The sequence below is a fragment of the Trachypithecus francoisi genome, unplaced genomic scaffold, assembly GCF_009764315.1.
Source record: "Trachypithecus francoisi isolate TF-2019V2 unplaced genomic scaffold, Tfra_2.0 Lachesis_group20, whole genome shotgun sequence".
Taxonomy (NCBI): domain Eukaryota; kingdom Metazoa; phylum Chordata; class Mammalia; order Primates; family Cercopithecidae; genus Trachypithecus; species Trachypithecus francoisi.
The window spans coordinates 12054461-12076152 of record NW_022681466.1 but is presented as its reverse complement, the minus strand read 5'-3'; the positions used below and the strand labels follow the sequence as shown (position 1 = coordinate 12076152).

General features: G+C 45.7%; 1 protein-coding gene across 2 annotated transcripts in view; it reads right to left on the bottom strand.

Annotated features, from left to right (window-relative positions):
* RPTOR (regulatory associated protein of MTOR complex 1) overlaps window positions 1-21692 on the bottom strand; it is a 418953-nt gene that overhangs the window by 339350 nt on the left and 57911 nt on the right. For both annotated transcript variants that reach the window (XM_033182532.1, XM_033182531.1), the window contains exon 2: window positions 1232-1334. Coding sequence is in view for 1 of the 2 variants with exons in the window: in XM_033182531.1 (XP_033038422.1) it covers window positions 1232-1334 (103 nt within the window). In the remaining variant the exon portion in view is untranslated. The remainder of the gene's footprint in view (window positions 1-1231; window positions 1335-21692) is intronic.

Here is a 21692-nt window from a genome sequence, read left to right as displayed (position 1 = left end):
GGGCATTATGCTAAGTGAAAGAAGCCAGAAACAAAGGGACAAATACCTTATCAGTCTACTGATATGCGGTCCCTAGAATGACAAATGCATAGAGACAGACAGTGGAATGGTGGTTACTAGGGGCTGGGGGAAGGCAGGAATGAGGAGTTGTGTCATGGAGACAGAGTTTCCGTTTGGGATGGGGAAAAAGTTCTAGAGATGGACAGTGAGAATGCTTGCACAACATGATGAATTCTTTCATGTCGTTGAATTGTATACACTTAATAATTCCTAGAATGGTATTTTGTGTTGTGTATGTTTTACCACAATTAAAAAAAAAAACAAAAAACAAAACACAGTCTCTGGACTTGAACTGCATAGGTTCAAATCCCAGCTCTGCTACTTACAGGACAACTGTGAGCAAATTACTAATCTCTATGTCTCATGTTCCTCAGCTCTCAAATGGAGATTAGCAATAAACCCTACCACACAGGGTTGTTGTGAGCATTGTGAATTGTAAACACCACGCAGGGTTGTTGTGAGCATTGTGAATTGTAAACACCACGCAGGGTTGTTGTGAGCATTGTGAATTGTAAACACCACGCAGGGTTGTTGTGAGCATTGTGAATTGTAAACACCACGCAGGGTTGTTGTGAGCATTGTGAATTGTAAACACCACGCAGGGTTGTTGTGAGCATTGTGAATTGTAAACACCATGCAGGGTTGTTGTGAGCATTGTGAATTGTAAACACCACGCAGGGTTGTTGTGAGCATTGTGAATTGTAAACACCACACAGGGTTGTTGTGAGCATTGTGAATTGTAAAGTGGTATCTGGCACATTGGAAGCACTCAGCAAATGCTAGCCATTATTATTATGGGCCATGATCCCTTACGTGACGCTTTGCTGGAAATGGTTCCATTTACCTTTTCTACATTTCCATGCAGGTATCAGTCATTCCACTTTTTTTAAGTGTACATAGATACTATGCCAGACAGAACAAAATTAAAGTAGAAAATTATATAACCCAATAATCATTATCTTATTAATTTTTCTTGAAACATTTTCTCCACTACACATCACAGGTGAATGCATCTGAAATTACTTAAAGGTGATGTGATTCCAAAAAGAAAAAAAATCCTGATTTGCACAGCTGGAGACAGACCCCTGGACCCACCACAGGCTTGGCGAGCCCCGCCCAGCCCAGAGCCAGCCAGAGGGCCTTCGTGGCAGCGGGTGAGAGAGGTACTCACCGATCCAGCATTCCAGGCGCGCACAGGGCGTGGTCTTCACCACATCGGGAGGGTCCACACCAACATTCAGGCACAAAACTAAGGCAACACTGACTGTCTTCATCTGAAAGCATAACAGAAAAAAATATATATATATATTTCAATATGGAACTCATTTATGTATTCTTCCAGCTTTTAAAACATCCCCCAGAACACTGAGCCCCTTCCCCACCCACCTGCCCTTCAGCCAGCCCTCCACCTGTCACCTGGCTACCCCAGCCCTAGGGCAGGAGTGACGCCCTTTCTCTGAAGGCAGGGTTTCACAGCAAGGGGGGCAGGTGGTGAGAGGGACATAGCAGGAAGGGCTATTCTCAGGCTATGATAAATCTCCAGAAACGGAAGTATTTGATCAAAAGATACAAACAATTTAACACACTCAATACATTCTGCCAAATTCCTTTGCATACACAAATTTACACTCCCACTAGATAGTAAACCAGATATAAAATCCTTGTTATTTAAAATCATCAATCATTTAATGAGAAAAGCTGTCGTATTGATTTAGTTTGCATTCGTTCACATCAGTGATGTTGCCTGGTTCTCCTAGCGTTGTTCGCTGTTCTCACTGCCTGCGTTGTTCACCCTCCGTGGACCATCTACCCATTCCTCGTACTTACACTGTGGCATGGCCACACTGACCTCTCGGCCCTCAAACCCACAGTTCCCTCTGCTGGGAGTTCCCCTCCCCGGGGTCACCTGGCCGGCTCTGACTCTCTCCTTGGATCTCAGTTTAAAGATCAATTTCTTGGGGAGGCCTTCTCTGGATACCCCTCAACACACCTTCCACACCCCCCATCGGGGTGGAACCAGCTGGGGAACGCTGCGATCGCACCTGTCCTTTCCTCCTGGCACAGCGCCAGCCCACCGACACTCCTCAGTGGGCCAGAGGCTCAAGTCCACTCGTTTGAGCAAAACCCTGGCCCTGACTAGCCGCTAACTATCTGCGGAATGAGGGAAGACTGTATTTCGGTGCGGTGTTTCTGTTTTACACTGACCCTTTCAGCTGTCTGGATGTTACTTATTCTGGTATACGATACAAGATAAGGATTAACTTTTTCTCATAAAACTAGCCAGTTGTGTCAATCTCTGTTAAATAATCTGCCCCAAACTCATAGGTGTGCACAGATACATATATTAATTCTCACAGAGACAAAATTCTATTACTGGGTAATCAAATTCATCCCATTAACCTATCAACCAATACTTCTACTAGTACTACATTGATTTAACTAATTTATATTTCATAATACTTGGGTCATTTTTCACCCTCACATTTTTTTTTATTTTACTTAGCTATTTATATTCACTTATCTTTTTCAAATCAGTTCTTCCATCTTTTAATCCCATTGGGATTTTTATTAAAATTGCACTGAACTAAAATTGCAATGAAGTTTAATTTGAACTTAACATTAAGAAGTAACATCCTCATAATATTCTATTTTCTATGCAGAACATAAGACGGTTCTCCATTTACTCAATGCTCCTTTAACTGTTTTCAGTAACATTCTTACAGTTTTCTTCACGAATAAATCCTGTGCATTTCTTACTGGGATTATTCCTAAGATCTGGGTGTCCCACAGATCAGTAGAGTGATGACAGTCAACATTAATTTAATTGACAGTACATTTCGAGCAGCTACAAGTGTGTGGTGGTGCGCACCTGTGGTCCCAGCTCAGGAGGCTGGGGCAGGAGCATTGCTTGAGCCCAGGAGTTTGAGGGTACAGTGTGCAATGACTGTGCCTGCCAACAGCCACTGCACTCTGGCCTGGGCAACACAGCAAGACCCCATCTCTAAAAATAAATAAACGAATAAATCATTTTTTAAATACCTAAAGAAAATAATTCACATGTTTCTAGCATAAAGAAAAGATAGGCCGGGCACGGTGGCTCACCCCTGTAATCCCAGCACTTTGGGAGGCTGAAGCAGGCGGATCACCTGAGGTCAGGAGTTCAAGACCAGCCTGGCCAATATGGTGAAACCTCATCTCTACTAAAAACACAAAAATTAGCCAGGCGTGGTGGTGTGCACCTGTAATCCCAGCTACTAAGGAGGCTGAGACGGGAGAATTACTTGAACGAACCCAGGAGGCAGAGGTTGCAGTGAGCTGAGATTGTACAACTGCACTCAGCCTGGGCAATAGACCAAGACTCCATCTCAAAACAAAATAAAAAGAAAAAAGAAAATGATAAATACTTAAGGTGATAGGTATCTCAATCACTCTGATTTGATTTCATGAATGTATAAAATTATCACCAATAAAAATGTTTTTAATTTTTAATTTTAAAATTATTTCCAGATATTTCATGAGTATTTCAGGGAAATATGTATTTCACCATAACAGTTTCTTATTGATAATTGTTGCTATACAAGAAAAATGGTTAGTTCCTTTACTACATTCTTAGTTAAATGTAATTGCTTTTTGGTGATTCTTTCAGGTTTTGAAAGTATACAACTATACTATCTAAGAATAATAAGTCTGTCTCATTCTTTCCAACAGATCATTCCTCTTGTTTCGGTTTTAGATCTTCATCTTTTATCAGGAGAAAGCACTGAAAATCAGAACAACAAAAGTCACGGTATTTAATTAGTCATCCAATATTTAAGTAATATTTAAGTAATCGGTATCCATAATCCCAAATCCCAATTATTGTATAGCAAACTCAGCCTTTGAGGATAAACTGCTTAAAACTAGACATTTCCTGGAAACGTTTCTGCGGTCTTCCTGTGGCCACGGTGAACAACTGTGAACACCTGCCTCACAACGGTTTTAAATCAAGGGTGTTCCTTTCATGCTCTGTAATGTGGGGAGGAACTGATTTAAACCCTGGAGCAAGTTCCAAGTTGCTTCCTAAAGGAAGAGGCTGGCTTTGCCTACAGCCATCTGCAGGGGCCCTCTGTGGGAAGGGAAGCCTTCTAATGAGAAAACAATCTACACCATCAGGCTCTCTAATTTTCATAATAGACCGTGTGCTTCCCCACAGCTTAACTGGTTCCCAACTGTCTTCTCTTATCTTGTCCCTAATCTGCAAAGAGAATATGCCTTAAACTGATGTCAGGCTCCTGTAGCAAAATCCAGTGGAAGAAACAGCATTAACAGGCCAACTGGAGACACCCACCGGCTGCTCCCGTGGCCAAGTGCCACCACCGCTGCCCTGGGGCTTGTCTGGCAGTGCTTTCTCCCTGTTGATCCATATGCTCTGTGTGCCCCAGGAAAAGGTGGGCAAAGCTGTTTTTCTGGGCTGATGTACGCTCAGTAACTTCCCATACAACCCTGTTCTTTCTTGCCCCCCGGAAGTTCACAGCCAGGTTTGGGGCTCAGTCCCAGCACTTCTGATCAATGGTGACCTCCCTGTGCTAAGGTGCTTGTTCCCTGAGCCGTGCAGTGTAGACACGCAGTCTACTTCATCCTTCACCAAAGGGTCATGAACTAGGTGGTGGTGTTCCCCTCCCAGCAGGGCATCCAGGGAGTAAGGGGTGGATGCAAGTCCAGGGAGACAGCAAGTGGGGCAGCCAAGACTAGGGCAAGCTCGCTGGGTGAAGAGGCCCTGCGGCTGCTGGGTCTCCTTCCTCCTCTGTGTACCAGGGCTGGGGAGGCAGTGGAGGCTGACACAGGGCGGTGAGGTGGCATTCCCAACACCTCTGACTTTATTCCTATTTCTGCTATCTCGGCTGTCATTCTAGACAAGTCATATTCCCTCCACCTCTACAAATGCAGCTAATTAAATTTTTAAACTTTAACATTCCCAGTCAAATGAGTAGTTCTAGTTAATTATAAAAATGATCTCTGAAGATCTCTGAGTCCCTCACACAAAAGTACTAATAGAAGCCCAAGAATCATCCTTGAGTCCCATGGGATGACTAAGGGGCCTCACCTCACCGTGCCTGTCAGTGAGTGTGGTATTCCTGACTCACTAAATGCTACTGAGAAAGACGTTTCTGACTTCTTTACAGGCCAGCAATAGGAAGGCATGGCCCTCAGCTGGAATGTGTGAAATTAGCTACACTATACAAAGACAAGAACCAAGACAAGAAAGAAATTAATTTGATTCATCCTTGTTTACACAATACACACCTAACCCTACATCCTGCATTCTACTTTGAAAGAAAACAAGAAAAACACCTGAGAATACACTGACACATGAACCAGAACAATGTGTTTGCTCTAACATCTAGCTACCAATTTAACTCCAAAACTGGGCAAAACACAGTGCTACCACATATCCTCAAGCCAAAAAAAACACGTCTTGCTCCTCTGCAAATTTTAACACTGTGAGCCTAATTTCAAATTTGGTCAGTTGTTTGTTTTGTTTTTTGAGACAGACTCTTGTTCTGTTGACCATGATGGAGTTCAGTGGCACGATCTCGGCTCGTTGCAACCTCTGCCTCCTGAATTCTAGCAATTCTCCTGCCTCAGCCTCCCAAATAGCTGGGATTACAGGCGCCTGCCAGCATGACAAGCTAACTTTTTGTATTGTTAGTAGAGATGGGGTTTCGCCATGTTGGCCAGGCTGGTCTCTAACTCCTGACCTCAGGTGATCCACCAGCATCCGCCTCCCAAAGTGCTGGGATTACAGGTGTGAGCCACCACACCCAGTCTCAAATTCAGTAAGTTTTTTAATTCTTAGCTATACCTAAAACGTCTTTTGGCATTTTATTTTCATTTCTATGGCAACCTCGCTCCAAAAACTCTTGATTAATGTTTTTTAATAACAGTTACAGAATGTTTAAAATGTAAGGGCTATCAAATTTAATGTGCCAAAAACTGCATAATATTACATAAAATAAGTTTTTTGACTTTAAGACATTTTCCTCCAATGCAACGTAATTTAAGATGACATGGTTATATCCCCATAGGTTAATTTTGCATTTGAAAAGAGTATCATTTTGAGAAACTATAAAACCTTAAATGCTCACTAACAATGCATGGCCTTGGACATGACAGTTAATTTCAATCCCTCCTGAAAAATTTCCTCATCCTTAAAGTGAGGGGGTGGAGACAAATGACCTCTTAGGTGCCAAGGAGTGATCAGATTCTGAAGTTCTGACTCATGACTGGTCTTCCCAGCCATCCTGGAGGCACCCCCTAAAGTCTGGAGCACACGCCTAAGGACTCTGTGCCCCAGCTCAAGGTCTCTCCCCAGTCATCCTGGAGGCACCCCCTAAAGGCTGGAGCACACACTTAAGGATCCTGTTCCCCGGCTCAAGGTCTCCACGGCACTTTGGATTCCAGGTGGGAGAGGCTGGGGGCCGTCAAGCAGTGGGGTCCTGATGGTATTATAACAGCCTGGGCAGTGTTGCTGATGGTCCTTTGGTGCCAGCTTGGTTTTGAAATTCCAGTGTTCACCTTGGTGAAAGGATAATGTGATCCCTCTGCCCTGTCTCACAGAACACACCCAAGAGGGTTAAAACACCCAGGAGGGTTTGGAGCAGCACCCAGGAGGGTGAACACACCCAGGAGGGTTTGGAGTGGCACCCAACATTCACCATGTTAACATTTCCACTCTCCATGGAATCAATCAAGAGTGTTCAGTCTCACTCCAGCTCAGGCCAAGCATTGTCGCCAAATGAGCTGTTAAATAATCCAGTGTTCAGAGCTTCTGGGTGTCAGAATTGCACACAGGGCCTGCAGACAAGATCACCTCCACTCGAAGGCCTGTAAGCTCAGAGCATGTCACCTCACAGGTGAAAGACGTATTAATGCCTGTCACCTCCCAAAGAATCCAAACCAAATCGCAAGGGATTTCCTTACTGGAGTCTTCCTTCATAACTGATTGGATAAAATCATATATATTTAAAAAGATACAGGTGATCAGGTGGCACAAACAAGCTTGAGTATAAATTCCCAGGCTGACACGCAGTGACACCTAAGTCACGTGCCGAATGAAGAAATTAAACATGTTCAGCAGCCCAATCACTGCCTTCTGTTCCCCACATTGCGAGTGTGGCTCACACTTATCCTCCCAACATCAACAACTGAGACTGGTGGAAAATAAACAGAATGCAAGACTGGGGCTGCCACACGGGTCACAGCATTCACGATCCCCTGGTTTGTCTGAAGGCAGAGCCACCCAAATCCACCCAATTCCCGGGAGCGCTCATTAGGATTCACAGCATCAAGCAGAAACTCGGAGCAAAGCCGAAGCTACACAAATGCATAATTTATAAAGAAAGTCAGAAACTAGAACATATAGCAAAGAGAGTAGATATACCTCACAGGGAAGGGGAGGCGGATAACCAAGTTGTTCAAGAGAAGGAAAAGCCAGTTTGCCCCCTCACTTCCATTCCAAGCACTGCTACAAAGTGAGCACCAAGCCCGCAGGAAGCACAACCAACTGAATTTCTGCAAGCAAACCCTGAAGTCCAAAACAAGACCATCATCACCAGCAGCAACTGTGTTAGCTTGGGAGACCCCCTATTTTTATATTCCTTTGTTCGTTTCAATGGGAATTGGGAATGAGGGGAGAGGTGCTTGAATTTATGAGTTTCAATGGGAATTGGGAATGAGGGGAGAGGTGCTTGAATTTATGAGCTCAGTTTGTTACGTTGAGCCAGAGGCCTCATTTAGATTTAAGCACTACTCTTTTTTTAGGCCAAATTCTGTCTATGTATGACTGCTTTTAAAATCTGCCTCCACCCCTGTAGAACCTCCTGATCAAAAGGAAACGAGAAGAGGAAAATTTCGGCCTCAGGGATGAGGAGGCCTCACCCACGGCGACCTTCGCACACAAGTGAGGAGTGCTGCAGTCCTCACTCGGCTCACCCCTTCCTGCGCCACGCAAACTGCACAAGGGACTTGGTGTGAGTTGAGTTCCAACATCACAGACCCTTGAGAAATTTAGATTTCTGAAAGTCAAAATAAGAACTGCATACATAATAAGTTTCATAAAAGGAATCATTATAGCTCACTTTAAAGGTGCTAGTTTTATTCTGGGGAAAAAAAAAGTTTATTATAGAAATTGTAACTGTTTTGGCCACGCGTGGTGGCTCACGCCTGTAACCCCAGCACTTTGGGAGGCCAAGCCAGATGGATCACCCGAGGTCAGGAGTTTGAGACCACCCTGGCCAATGTGGTGAAACCCTGTCTCTACTAAAAAGGAAAATAAATAAATTAGCCGGCTGTGGTGGCGTGCACCTGTGGTCCCAGCCACTCGGGAGGCTGAGGTGGGAGAACTGCTCGAACAGAGGCAGAGGTTACAGTGAGCCGAGATCACACCACTGCACTCCACCCTGGGCGACAGAGCAAGACTCTGTCTTAAAAAAAAAAAAAAAAAAAAAAAAAAAGTTGTGACTATTTTAAACAAACTAAAGAAACTCCTTTCTTAAGGAGTTCTATACTGAATCCTTCTGCGGTTCCTCCAAAAACAAATGGTCAGCCTTGGAGCGGGTTTGTGAACCCACGAGACTACGCCTGTGGTCTCTAAAAGAACCGCTTCTGCCCTGAGGCCTAGTGCGCACAGCCAGTCAGCCCACCAAGGACTGAGTGAGGAGCCAGGAATCATTTCTTTGCCTCTACCTGAAACGCCTTATAGGGTGAAATTAACAAAAAAAGAAAAAATTCTTCAGTCTCCTTACCTAAAAAGCGAAAATAAAAATATTTTGTCACAGAGCAAAAAATACGAGGGTATATACACTTACAAATTAATTCCAAGTCATTCAACAGCATAAAATCTAAATATGATAAAATGTATTCTATGGAAGCCTAAAGTTCCAAGTTGAAGGACATAATTAAATCGCATATATTAAACAGTGTTATATGATAAAATAGTATCTGTCCTTTACAAAAACATACTTTCAGGTTGCACAACTGTTGGTGAACTCTTGGTAAAAACGGGTGAACTCTGGGGTAGCTGAATTGTATCTCAGTAGAGCTGTTTAAAAAATATGTTCTCAAAGAATATTAAATGGCACAGGACATGCTCACACATAACTGAAAAGAGGGGGGCACGAAACTGTACCCACAACTGTGATTCCAAATAGAAGGTCACACCAAATGAAAACAACAAGACGTCACGCGCGATTCTGACCTCCACAGAGGAACGTGGATCATCTGTTCTTCTTTGTCCCTGGCCCTTCTGCCTACGCACTTTCCATCTACCACAAACATGTTATTTCCACAAGCGTGGGGGCAGAAGTGGGGATAAAAATGACTTTACCACAATCGTTTAACATTTTTTCATGGTTGTGCATGTATGTCTATACAACTGTTTTTATACCCTGAAGATACAGAAAATAACCTGCTCAGTCAGCTGAAGCTTGGGCGAGTATCCCAGGTAACGAGCGAGCTGGGCTGGCGTGAGGAATGTGGTGCCAGCGGTATTGGGCACACTGAGAGATCGAGCCGTGTTTCACTTATTCCTGGGGACTCTAGTCCTTAAAAACCAACAAATAATTGGTCTTTGTAAAATAAGTATAGCAAAGGGCTCTAATATTTTTTTTTCTCCACTCCTTCCCAGTTCAAGATACAAAGTGAAGCCTATTGCTTCAATAGGGCTCAAACGATCCTCCTATCTCAACCTCCCGAGTAGCTGAGACTACAGGCACGCGCCACTATGCCTGGCTAATTTCCTAATATTTATTTCATGGAAATTTATTTCAGGCCGGGCGCGGTGGCTCATGCCTGTAATCCCAGCATTGTGGGAGGCCAAGGTGGGCGGATCACAAGGTCAGGAGTTTGAGACCAGCCTGGCCAATGTGGTGAAACCCCACCTCTACTAAAAATACAAAAATTAGCCAGGCATGGTGGTGAGCACCTGTAATCCCAGCTATTCAGGAGACTGAGGCAGAAGAATCACTTGAACCCGGGAGGCAGAGGTTGCAGTGGGCCAAGATCATGCCACTGCACTCCAGCCTGGCCAACACAGTGAGACTCCATCTAAAAAAAAATTCAATTTTCAATAAATGGAATGATTTCAAGGCTGTTTAGAGATTTATTTGATAACACACTGGGCCACAGCTTTACTATTCCTGATGCACATTAAAATTAGCCACATTATCATGGGACTGAGTCATTCATTCTGGGCTAATTTTCTTTCCACTCTTCATTATCCAGCAATATGTTACCCATGGTACAGGCTTCATCAAATCTACCCCAAGGCAAGTAAAAATACGCAGGGCTCCCAGGCAGGCTGAAGACATAAGCCCAAGGCATTTCTCAACAGAAACCTCTCGGAATGCTCGGAGCTTTGTTCTGCTGCTGTACCAGCCTTCTGCTTGGGCCGACGCATCTCATGAAGCCGTTCCAAAGGCCCCATAGCTCCAAATAGACGCGGGAGGTGGATTCCAATAACAGAGGCCTGGAAGAAAGGCCTCCGGGCCCCACTGCAGCTGCCACGGCATAAACCTGGGTAAATGGATATTTTCAGGAAGATGACGTCTAACATTAATGACAAGGGCTAACATTTACTTGGGAAGAAAAAGAATGGAGGAAGGGAAATTAGCCAGGAAGCTATCATGGTGAAATAAGAAGGCCGGAGCTAGGTGTGGCAAGAGTGGAATGGGACAAGGAAGAAAGAAGCCTCGGTTTTAAAGAGAATAGGGAACAGCAGGCGCTGCTAAGTGGGTATCAGAGATGACAGGCATGGGTAAATCAAAGGTCTTGCACAGCTGAAAACCTAGTAATAAGCTGGCCATTAAGATGCCCCATGGGGAACCACGGCAGATACCTGCCATCTGCAGTTCCCTATCATCTTTTTAACACCTTCCGTACATCTTGACAATTTCTTATGCTCCGGGTCCTAGCTTACTAAGGTGGGGAAAAGAAGAACTGTGTCCTGACTCCCGCAGCGAAGGGGCCAGCATGTGACCTGGGTTCCTATGATCATATGCACCTACAAGATCAAACTCTAGACCCCGAGACTCCAGGCCCCCGTTCCACAGGGAGGTGAGCACCCTGTGAGCTGTGTGGCAGCGGCGCCTGGCTCCTCACGAGGCAGTGGCAGGTCCTCCAGGACTCCTCCAATGTCTCAGTTGCTCAGCAGCTACAGAAGCCCCCTTGAGGTCTACGGTAACTTCAGGGGCCGGCTCTCAGGTCTTCTGGAGATCCTCAGCAAATCCCCTTTCTGCTTAACCTGGCGGGAACCGACTCAGATGTTTTCTCTGAATGGCTTTTTCTGCCATCTACATAAGAATGATGGCTTAGCAAACCTCACCTTGGTAAAATAACGGTAGAACTCTTCCCATGACCCAGCTATTCAAAGGAATCCGAAATGAGGAATTACCGTAGGACAAGGCCAAAGGTGGAAGGAATTATCAACGTGAAATAACAAACAGCATCACTGCAATTTTCCTCCAAGTCCTGGTGATGAAGGCAACGGCACATGCAGGTATCCTTAGGGATTATCGACGACTAAACCAGCTGGCGGCAAAGCGAGCTCTACAGTCAAGTCCAGAATTTTACAAGCGCAGAGCGGCACACACATCTTCCCCAGGTGCTTCAAAGCCTCTCTCGGCTACGGATCTTAAGATCTGAGCAGTGACATGGTATCTACAGCCTGCTATTCAGTACACATATTTCTTCTTGACATTCTTGCAATTCTAATTGCCCAAAATATTTTTTTCTTTAACATTCTCTATTTGGTCTGATCTCATAAAGTTGAGAAAAATATGTAACACAAAACAAAGAAGGCCACATGTAACACCACAGAGTTCCATCTGAACAAGAAAACCACACCTATAAACACAGGCCTGCAAAGGCAACGCAGAAGCCAGCACAGGAGTCGGATATTCCGAAGGGGCCACCTAAGTCAGAAATCTTTTCTTGGGCCGGGCGCGGTGGCTCAAGCCTGTAATCCCAGCACTTTGGGAGGCCGAGACGGGCGGATCACGAGGTCAGGAGATCGAGACCATCCTGGCTAACACGGTGAAATCCCGTCTCTACTAAAAATACAAAAAACTAGCCGGGCGAGGTGGCGGGCGCCTGTAGTCCCAGCTACTCGGGAGGCTGAGGCAGGAGAATGCCGTGAACCCGGGAGGCGGAGCTTGCGTGAGCTGAGATCCAGCCACTGCACTCCAGCCCCGGCAACAAAGTGAGACTCCGTCTCAAAAAAAAAAAAAAAAAAAGAAATCTTTTCTTGATATAGTAGTTGTTAAAAATTCAAGCAGAGCTTTTCTTTTTTTTTTTTTTTTTTTTTTTTGAGGCGGAGTCTTGCTCTGTCGCCCAGGCTGGAGTGCAGTGGCCGGATCTCAGCTCACTGCAAGCTCCGCCTCCGGGTTCCCGCCATTCTCCTGCCTCAGCCTCCCGAGTAGCTGGGACTACAGGCGCCCGCCACCTCGCCCGGCTAGTTTTTTGTATTTTTAGTAGAGACGGGGTTTCACTGTGTTCGCCAGGATGGTCTCATCTCCTGACCTTGTGATCCGCCCGTCTCGGCCTCCCAAAGTGCTGGGATTACAGGCTTGAGCCACCGCGCCCGGCCAGAGCCTTTCAATACTTGGATTTTTTCTCTACAAAATAAATTTCAAAAACGGCATTCTTCAGGAAATATTTCAAGCCTGAGACAAGGTGAGGCCTCTGAAACACTGAGGACAGGCCCCCTCCTCGGGGAGGCCACTTTGCTGTCCCCACAGGCCGGCCTGAGCACACCTCTGGGACCCCCAACCGCAGCACGTGGCTTGGCGAGTATGTATTCAGGGTGGGTTCCCCTGGCTCTGGGTGGGTCTTCCAGGCCTGGCTTGTCTTTGCGCCCCCAGCACCTAGGATCCTTGCTGACATGAAGAGTGTCCAGCCGTGTCCTTGTCAGGAAGGGAGAGGACAATGAAACGCCCCAGTGGAGTGCAGCAGGGTCTCAGGGGAGGCCTTCCACCAACACCAGGAGGAAAGCCAACCTTCTTCCCAAGATCCGCAGCAGGAATCCACTCAGCACGGCCACACCTGGGCGCAGAGACGCTGCTGCGACGGACGCCTCATCATGCTCCACAGCCACTTCTCCAGAATACGCGGCCCAGCCCGAGTCCAACACCGACCGCTTCATTCAACCATAGAGAGCACCTGTGTCCACACAACAAGGCCCAGCCCGAGTCCAACACCGACCGCTTCATTCAACCATAGAGAGCACTGTGTCCACACAGCAAGGCCCAGCCCGAGTCCAACACCAACCACTTCATTCAACCATAGAGAGCACCTGTGTCCACACAGCAAGGCCCAGCCCAAGTCCAACACCAACCACTTCATTCAACCATAGAGAGCGCCCGTGTCCACACAGCAAGGCCCAGCCAGAGTCCAACACCAACCACTTCATTCAACCATAGAGAGCACCCGTGTCCTGTTAGGTCTTCTTGAAAGTGTCCATATATGAATGTTATTACATATTAAATATAAGCACAAGAAAAGAAGTATGAGGAGACAGAGATTCTGAATGTTCACTTTGAATGTCTTCATTAAATGCCTGTGGCATCAGAGTCAGGCCGGGTCCCAGGGGTGCGGTGCCCTGATGAACAAGATGTGCCCTGTCCCTTCCAGGGACGAGAGACACACATAACTTTCCTTCCAGAAATGCCCAGAGTGCTGTGGATCTCACAGGAAAGACTTAGAACTAACCCTGTCTGACAGCACTGGGCAAAGCTTTGCAAGGCAAAGTGTCACTCGAGTCTGGAAAAAGAATTCACAGGCAAACAAGAAGTGACGGGCCACGGAGGCTGCCAGGAGCAGAGGCAGGAAAGTGGCCAGGTTCTCCAAGCAGAGCCAGCAGGACTCCCGGGGAGGACAATCACTGAAGGCCACACAAGGGGGGCCTTCATCTTACAGGAGACGCATCCAGGGGGGACCCTGGCTCTGTGGACAGAGGCTGATGATGATGATGGACCGTGGACTTTGAGATGCTTTTGGTTCTTTTTATAACTACACATACGCGCTCATATATATTACTTTCCCCTTAAAATTTCCATCCACATTACGGCCTTATGTCTTTGACAAAAGATTTTTTGTTTGTTTATTTGTTTTTGAGCCAAAAGTCTCCTTCTGCCTCCCAGGCTGGAGTGCAGTGGCGTGATCACGGCTCACTGCAGCCTCAACCTCCTGGGCTCAGGTGATGCTCCCACCTTAGCCTCCCAAGTAGGTAGGACCACAAGTGGGAGCCACCACACTAAGCTATTTTTTTTTGTATTTTTTGTAGAGACGAGGTCTCGCTATGTTGCCCAGGTTGTGACAAATGATTTCCAAATCAGTTTCAACTAAAAGTTCAAAGAAGAGTATTTACACCCTTCTTCGTACATAAGACACAGGCTTCAGAGAACCAATGAGCCACAAAGCAAAGGCTGCAAATCAGAATGGCTTCAGATAATTCGACACTGGAAGCTAAGCAAGCCAGATATACAACACAGAATTTAATAACTAGACAATCAGTTACGTGTGAAGACAGAGTAAACGTTAAGATTCATATTTTAGGCCCAACAGTGGCTCACACCTGCAATCCTAGCACTTTGGGAGGCCTAGGTGGGAGGATCTGTTGAGCCCAAAAGTTCAAGACCAGCCTGGGCAACAAAGCAAGACCCTGTCTCTCCAAAAAAATTTTTTTTAACTAGCCAGGCATGGTGGTGCACACCTGTAGTCCCAGCTGCTTGGGAGGGTGAGGTGTGAAGATCGCTTGAGCCCAAGAGTTAGCGGTTACAGTGAGCTATGATGGTACTACTGTACTCTAGCCTGGGTGAAAGAGTGAAAACCCTTCTCTTAAAAAAGACGCCTATTTTTAAAACTGTCCTATTTTAGAGTGAGAGCAAATCTTCTAAGTTAAAGACTGATCACTTCCTGGTGTAATGCAATGTGAAGTCATCAACAACACTTACGAAGCATTCTTGCCAAAAAGACTTAATGTGGATATAATCAAACCTCTAGATTGAACTTCCAGTTTGCAGGAAATGCAGGGAATGAAAAAACAGGTGGAATGACACCATGAGGAGACACCCAGCAAAACCTAAGTGGGACACTCTCCAACACAAGCAGCAGGACCCTTCCGCAAGAAGTCCATGCCATTTACAGGGGGGAAAAACGCTCTACATTTAGAAAAGACTAAAGAAACAAATGTAATGAGTAGATTTTGGTTTTTTTAAAAAAACAGCTATAAAAGATGTTATTGAAACAGCTAAAGATTTTTCAATATAGACGGAATATTTAGATAATATTGTGGCAGTGTGGTCAATTTTGTTAGGAGTGACATTGCTATTATGGTTAGACAGGTGAATGATGTTTTAATTCTTATGAGATGTGTGCAGGAGTATTCAGGAAGAAAATCACTCGCCAGGCATGGTTGCTCATGCGCAACACTCTGGGAGGCCAAGTCGGGCAAATCACTTTAGATCAGGAGTTCGAGACCAGCCTGGCCAATGTGGTGAAACCTCCTCTCTACTAGAAGTACAAATAAAAAATTAGCTGGGTGTAGTGGTGCGTGCCTATAATCCCAGCCACTCAGGAGGCTAAAGCAAGAGAATCAGCTGAACCCAGGAAGCAGAGGTTTCGGTGAGCCAAGATCACACCACTGCACTCCAGCCTGGGCAACAAAGTGAGACTCCATCTCAAATAATAATAATAATGTGTGCCACTTACTTTCAAATGATTCAAAAGCAAACAAAGGTGTGACAGAAAGAGCAAATACAACAAAATGCAAACAAGCCTTGTGTCAAAGTGGTGAGTGTGAGGTGTTCGTGGCACCATTCTTGCAGGTCTTCGAATTGTGTGAAAAGTTTTCAAAATAAAGATCTGGAGGCAATCCGCACGGGAAAAACAAAACTGACCACAAGACTCCTAGGAAAAATGCAACCTATTGCTTGAAATTAGTTTCCAGGTAATAAAAAGCATTTTACCTTCCTAGAAAGGACAAGATCGAAAACCCATTATATTCAACAGACTGCACATATATCTGCATTCGAAAATTCAGTAGGAAAAGCAGACGTGCAACAATATTCAAGTGTCTGACACATTATCTTCCCTTCATGCTAAATTGGTGTCTAAGATGATGATACCTTCAGTACGACGGAAGTCAAAGAACTTTCCGGGTTTTCTTTCCTTCAAGAGAAGCACTCTAACAAGTCAGGGAGGGTATCACTTCCTCTGGGCTTCTCCTGGTGGGTGGCACAGGGTGCTCCTCGGGGTCTACTGTCGTGGAGATCATCCCCAAGTTCGGCTGAAGGATCGCATCAGAGAGCTTCCCTTGCCATTCACTCCCGCTCAGTGAGAGCCACCCAGCAAGAAGCACCTGGGGGCACAGCCACGAGGCCATCAGCCTTCTGCCCTTTCCTCAAGCACAGGGTACCTATTGGGCACCTCCACACCAGTTCATACATGCCCCCTGCACCATTACCTGCCCACACGAAGGAGACGGCAGGCAGCATCTCAGCCCCGTCATCTCAACTCCCTGAACCTTCTTACTAGCAAGACACACTTGCTCACTGTCATGAGCGACAGTAACTGACAACCATGGGAATGCGACATATTCCATCAACACAAGTCAGACATGTTTTCTGTCTAGATCATCGTTATGTTGTACAATCAAGCTTTTGCTGCACGTACCAGGAACAGGAAACGAAAGATTTCACATTTTGCTGAGTGTATAATGAATGTGGCAAAGCTGAACAAATGCAAGGAGGGAAGGAGAAGGAGAATAAGGAAGAGAAAGAAGAGAAGAGCTGATGAGATCAAGAAGGACGCGGAGATAGAGGAGGATGAGGAAAGGACAGTAAAACAATAAATGAAAAGAAAAGCAACTCTATGACCATTAGTTGAAGTCAAAAATGAGAAACCTTATTCTCTCCCTGATGGCCAAGGCCCCACAACCCTCAGGACAGGCCCTTGATGCAAGAGCCAGCTTGCTGAAAGGCCTCGTTCCAGGACCCAGCAGGCACAGCAGGGGAATGTGCTATCTACACCCTGGGCTACACTTTTCAATTGACTAAATGTTAGTTGTAAGCTACCATTTTCCATTTTACCCTTTGAAGTCCATTACCACATGCATGTAGCCTACAAAGGCTCTCTTAACAAACACAAAAAACAAAACAAACCTTAATCTTTTTTTTTTTTTTTTTCCGAGATGGAATCTCACTCTGTTACCCAGGCTGGAGTGCAGCAGTGTGATCTCAGCTCACCGCAACCTCCACCTCCTGGGTTCAAGCGATTCTCATGCCTCAGCCTCCTGAGTAGCCGGGATTACAGTCATGCGCCATCATGCCCAGCTAATTTTTCTATTTTTAGTCCTCTGGGTTTCACCATGTTGGCCAGGTTGGTCTCGAATTATGACTTTAAATAATCTGCCCATCTCAGCCTCCCAAAATGCTGGGATTACAGGTGTGAGCCACCCTGCCCGGCCAAATCAAATTATTTATACACATCTCAAGACGTATCAACATTGTTTTCTGGCTTAAACTGCTAATCTGGAAGCTTCCAACCACTAGCAGTCGTGAAGCTACTCAACTCAGGGTGAAACCCACCGTCTCCCAGAAGGCGGAATATTAACAGCTGGAACATTGACTACAATTCCTGGACAGAGCGTGTCATTTCCAAACGCCCCTTCTGACCTGCGCTGCTCACAGTGCAGAACTCTGTGAGCCTGAGAGCAGAGCAGCCAGCACAAACTTACCCAGAGGTCTGCATACAGTATGCGCTCCCCGCCCCTGCAGCCCCGAGGCAGGCTGGTGACACCCTCTCCACACAGGCCTCGCTGTGCTCTCTCTCCATGCTTCCCTGGGTCTGTTAGGGCACCTGCAGCACGGCCACTTTCTCCTCCCAACTCTCTCCTCTCCTGACCTAGTGCCTCCTGACCTCTTCTCATCATTGTAACACCTCCTAGGTCAGTAAAAGGCATTGCTCATCCCCGACTCTCACACTGGGTGCAGCAAATTTTGCGATTGATAGGCATCTGACCACCCTCAGCTCCGTGCTCAGTTATCTGCAGACTGTAGCGGTCCCATCTGAACCATACGCAGAAGCATCTGTTTCCTCATCTGTACGAGGGCACTCAATAAACACCAAAGGACTCTGAAAACCAAGACAGTCAGCCACTGCGGGTGGACCTCAGCACACCATCGCCAAGAAGGGGGGAAGTGCCCTGAGCGTGCTGGACTCGGCAGGCGGCAGCGGCCCTGAGAAGGCGACAGTGCACCCGGCCTTTGTCTAGGCACACAGACCTAGGGTGGGCCGCGTCCCCACACACTTCCAACTGTCGCCTCAGTCACGTCCGTTAACCTCTCTGAATCTCAGTGTCTTCTCTTCCTGATACCCCCACCGCCACCTACTTCAGAGGGTTGTTTGAGGTCCAAAGAAGATATAATCTGGATTAGCGGTGACAAACCTCTAAGGAGATTAGCATATACGTTGTTAGAAAAAACAACGGCTGTAAAGACGGCAACTCCAATGATGGCCCACAAAGTTTTCCATGCACTCATAGGGAAGACCTCGAGAATATTTTGTTATATGAGAAAAGAAAATTGCAGAATAATGCATATAGAATATTACTTTTCTCCTAAGGAAAGGGGGGAAATTAGATTGTATATTCCTATGCTGCCATTTGAACAAAGTACTAGATGGACACAGGAAAAGTCGCTGTCACCGTGCTGTGCCGTCAGGCAGGGGCGGGTGGCAGGAGTGGGGGAACCTTCCTCAGTAAACTGAAAAATAAGAGAGTCTATCACTCGCAAAATCAAAAGAATTAAGTGACAGCAAGCAAAAACCTTAAATACAAATACACTCAGGAAACCTAACATGAGCAATACACCATCAGCAAAACTACATCATTTTGTCACATTAAATTCATGGTGTTCATTTACTGCCTTTGTAGTTAGATTTAATTTGTATGTTTGGGATTTACAGCTGCACAAAATTCCTCTAACCATAAGGAATTTAGGCCTAGCCTTGGGTTTTATACGTTTAAGTAGCATTATAATAAAAATTATGTATGCATATTTTTATCTTCAATATGGGGTTTAATTAACTTTAAAAAATTGGGGAGCATGTGGATGGTGGCGCAGGTGGTACAACAAGCAGACACCTGATGAGGACTGCAGCTCCAAGCAGCAGGTCCAGCCCTCGTCCTGCAGCACCCAGTGCTAAAAACTGTGGCCAAATTTCTCTAAACAAGCAATGCCAAAAAATCAGGGAAATATAAAAGCAAACTGAACTTAAAAATCATTACATATACGTATATAAATGGCATATAAACACATGCATGCCGTTAAAAACTTTAGGGAGATGAGGGGCAAAACATCAAATTAAAGTAGGCACAGCTGAGTGTAAATCCTGATCCAACCACTTAGTGGCTGGATTAGAAAGCAGCATAGGTTACAGAAATACTCATCAACTAGTAAGCTAACATATATGGAAGGGCAATAGAAAAGATACTCTGAAAACGACTGATACATGACATTAAAACCACTAAATGATCCATTTTTTGAACATTACCAACACTGTGGTTTTAGATCCAAAACTACCTTCAGTTGTAAATAAAATCTGGTACTGCCAATAGCTACAGAGTAATAAAATGTTTAAAATAGTTTTCAGGTTGAAGAAAGCTGGGCACGGTGGCACACACCTATAATCCCAGCACTTTAGGAGGCTGATACAGGAAGATCACTTGAGGCAAGGGGGGCGTTCAAGACCAGCCTGGGAGACAGAGTGAGACTCCTCTTCAAAAAACAAAAAAAACAAAAAGCTGAAGGACGTCCTAAGACTGTGGGGCCTAAGCCTCGCGTGCATGCACCTCACACTCAGCTAAGTAATGTGTGCGCGCCTTCACGTGCTGCATCTATAATACGGCCCATTGTAGATTCATTTTCTTTTTTTTTTTTTTTTTTTTTTTTTTTTTTGTTGAGACGGAGTCTTGCTCTGTCGCCCAGGCTGGAGTGCAGTGGCTGGATCTCAGCTCACTGCAAGCTCCGCCTCCCGGGTTTACGCCATTCTCCTGCCTCAGCCTCCCGAGTAGCTGGGACTACAGGCGCCCGCCACCTCGCCCAGCTAGTTTTTTGTATTTTTAGTAGAGACGGGGTTTCACTGTGTTCGCCAGGATGGTCTCGATCTCCTGACCTCGTGATCCGCCCGTCTCGGCCTCCCAAAGTGCTGGGATTACAGGCTTGAGCCACCGCGCCCGGCCAGATTCATTTTCTTGTTAATGAATCCTTAACCTGAGTAGCTCCCTCTAAAAATCTAGAGTTGAATTTCAACCAGGGAATGGCCTGATTCATTGCCTGCTGATTGCTAAGAGGTATTACTTGTAGGTAGATATGCAGTGCAATTAAACTGATACACCCCCAAAAAGAACTTTAATGGATGGATGGATGGATGGATGGATGGACAGACGGACGGACGGACGGAAGGGTAGGTAGGTGGTTGGACAGATAGGTAAACAGTAGTGAATACATAAATGAACAGATAAGTAGACAGATCCATTCAGACAGAAGATTAAAATGTGCCCCTGGCAAATGACTTCCCACAGTGTCATCACTGAAACAGAAATCAGAAAAATACAAGGAACAATAATAGGACTACTCGCAAAGTACCAATGAATCAACTGCTTCAGTCAAGAAAACGTAGGGTAGGAAAAAACTGTCAATCACTTTAAAAATTGCTACACAACTGCATGCATTTTTAAAGATCAGGTAAAAAATTTTCAAAAGCTAACGGAAACCTCCTAAAAAGTTTACTGGTACCAGGAGTTCAAGACCAGTCTGGGCAACATAACACTCATCTCTAAAAGAAACAAAAAATAAAAAAATTAGCAGGGCACGACAGACCACACCTGGAGTCCCAGAACAATCTGTCTCAAAAAAAAAAGGAAAAAAAAAAAGGCCGGGCGCGGTGGCTCATGCCTGTAATCCCAGCACTTTGGGAGGCTGAGGCAGGCAGGTCATAAGGTCCGGAGATCGAGACCATCCTGGCTAACACAGTGAAACCCCGTCTCTACTAAAAATACAAAAAATTAGCTGGGCGAGGTGGTGGGCACCTGTAGTCCCAACTACTCAGGAGGCTGAGGCAGGAGAGTGGCGTGAACCCAGGAGGCGGAGCTTGCAGTAAGCCAAGATTACACCACTGCACTCCAGCCTGGACGACAGAGTGAGTGTCTGTCTCAAAAAACAAAAACAAAAACAAAAGTCTATTGGTAAGAGACACGCATAGAAAACACCACCACCACACCTGATGCACCTACCACCTACCAACACCTCAAGCTTTACACAACGACTCACATTTCCAAAACCTGGATAATGAAGGACAATCAGATCCAGAGCGACACCAATGCCCAAAGAGCGAATCCACCCTCCGTCCGACTCAGCTCCCTCTTACTGCATAGCTAGTCTGTGCCTGAGACATAATGGGCATTCGTCACGAGCAACTGAACACAGACGAGTCTGTGACCGCCTCCCATGTGTCAGACACTGTGCAGGGTGCTCTGCATTTTCAAATAACCTGGCAAGGTGTATATCACCAGCTCTATTTTACACCTAGGAACTGTA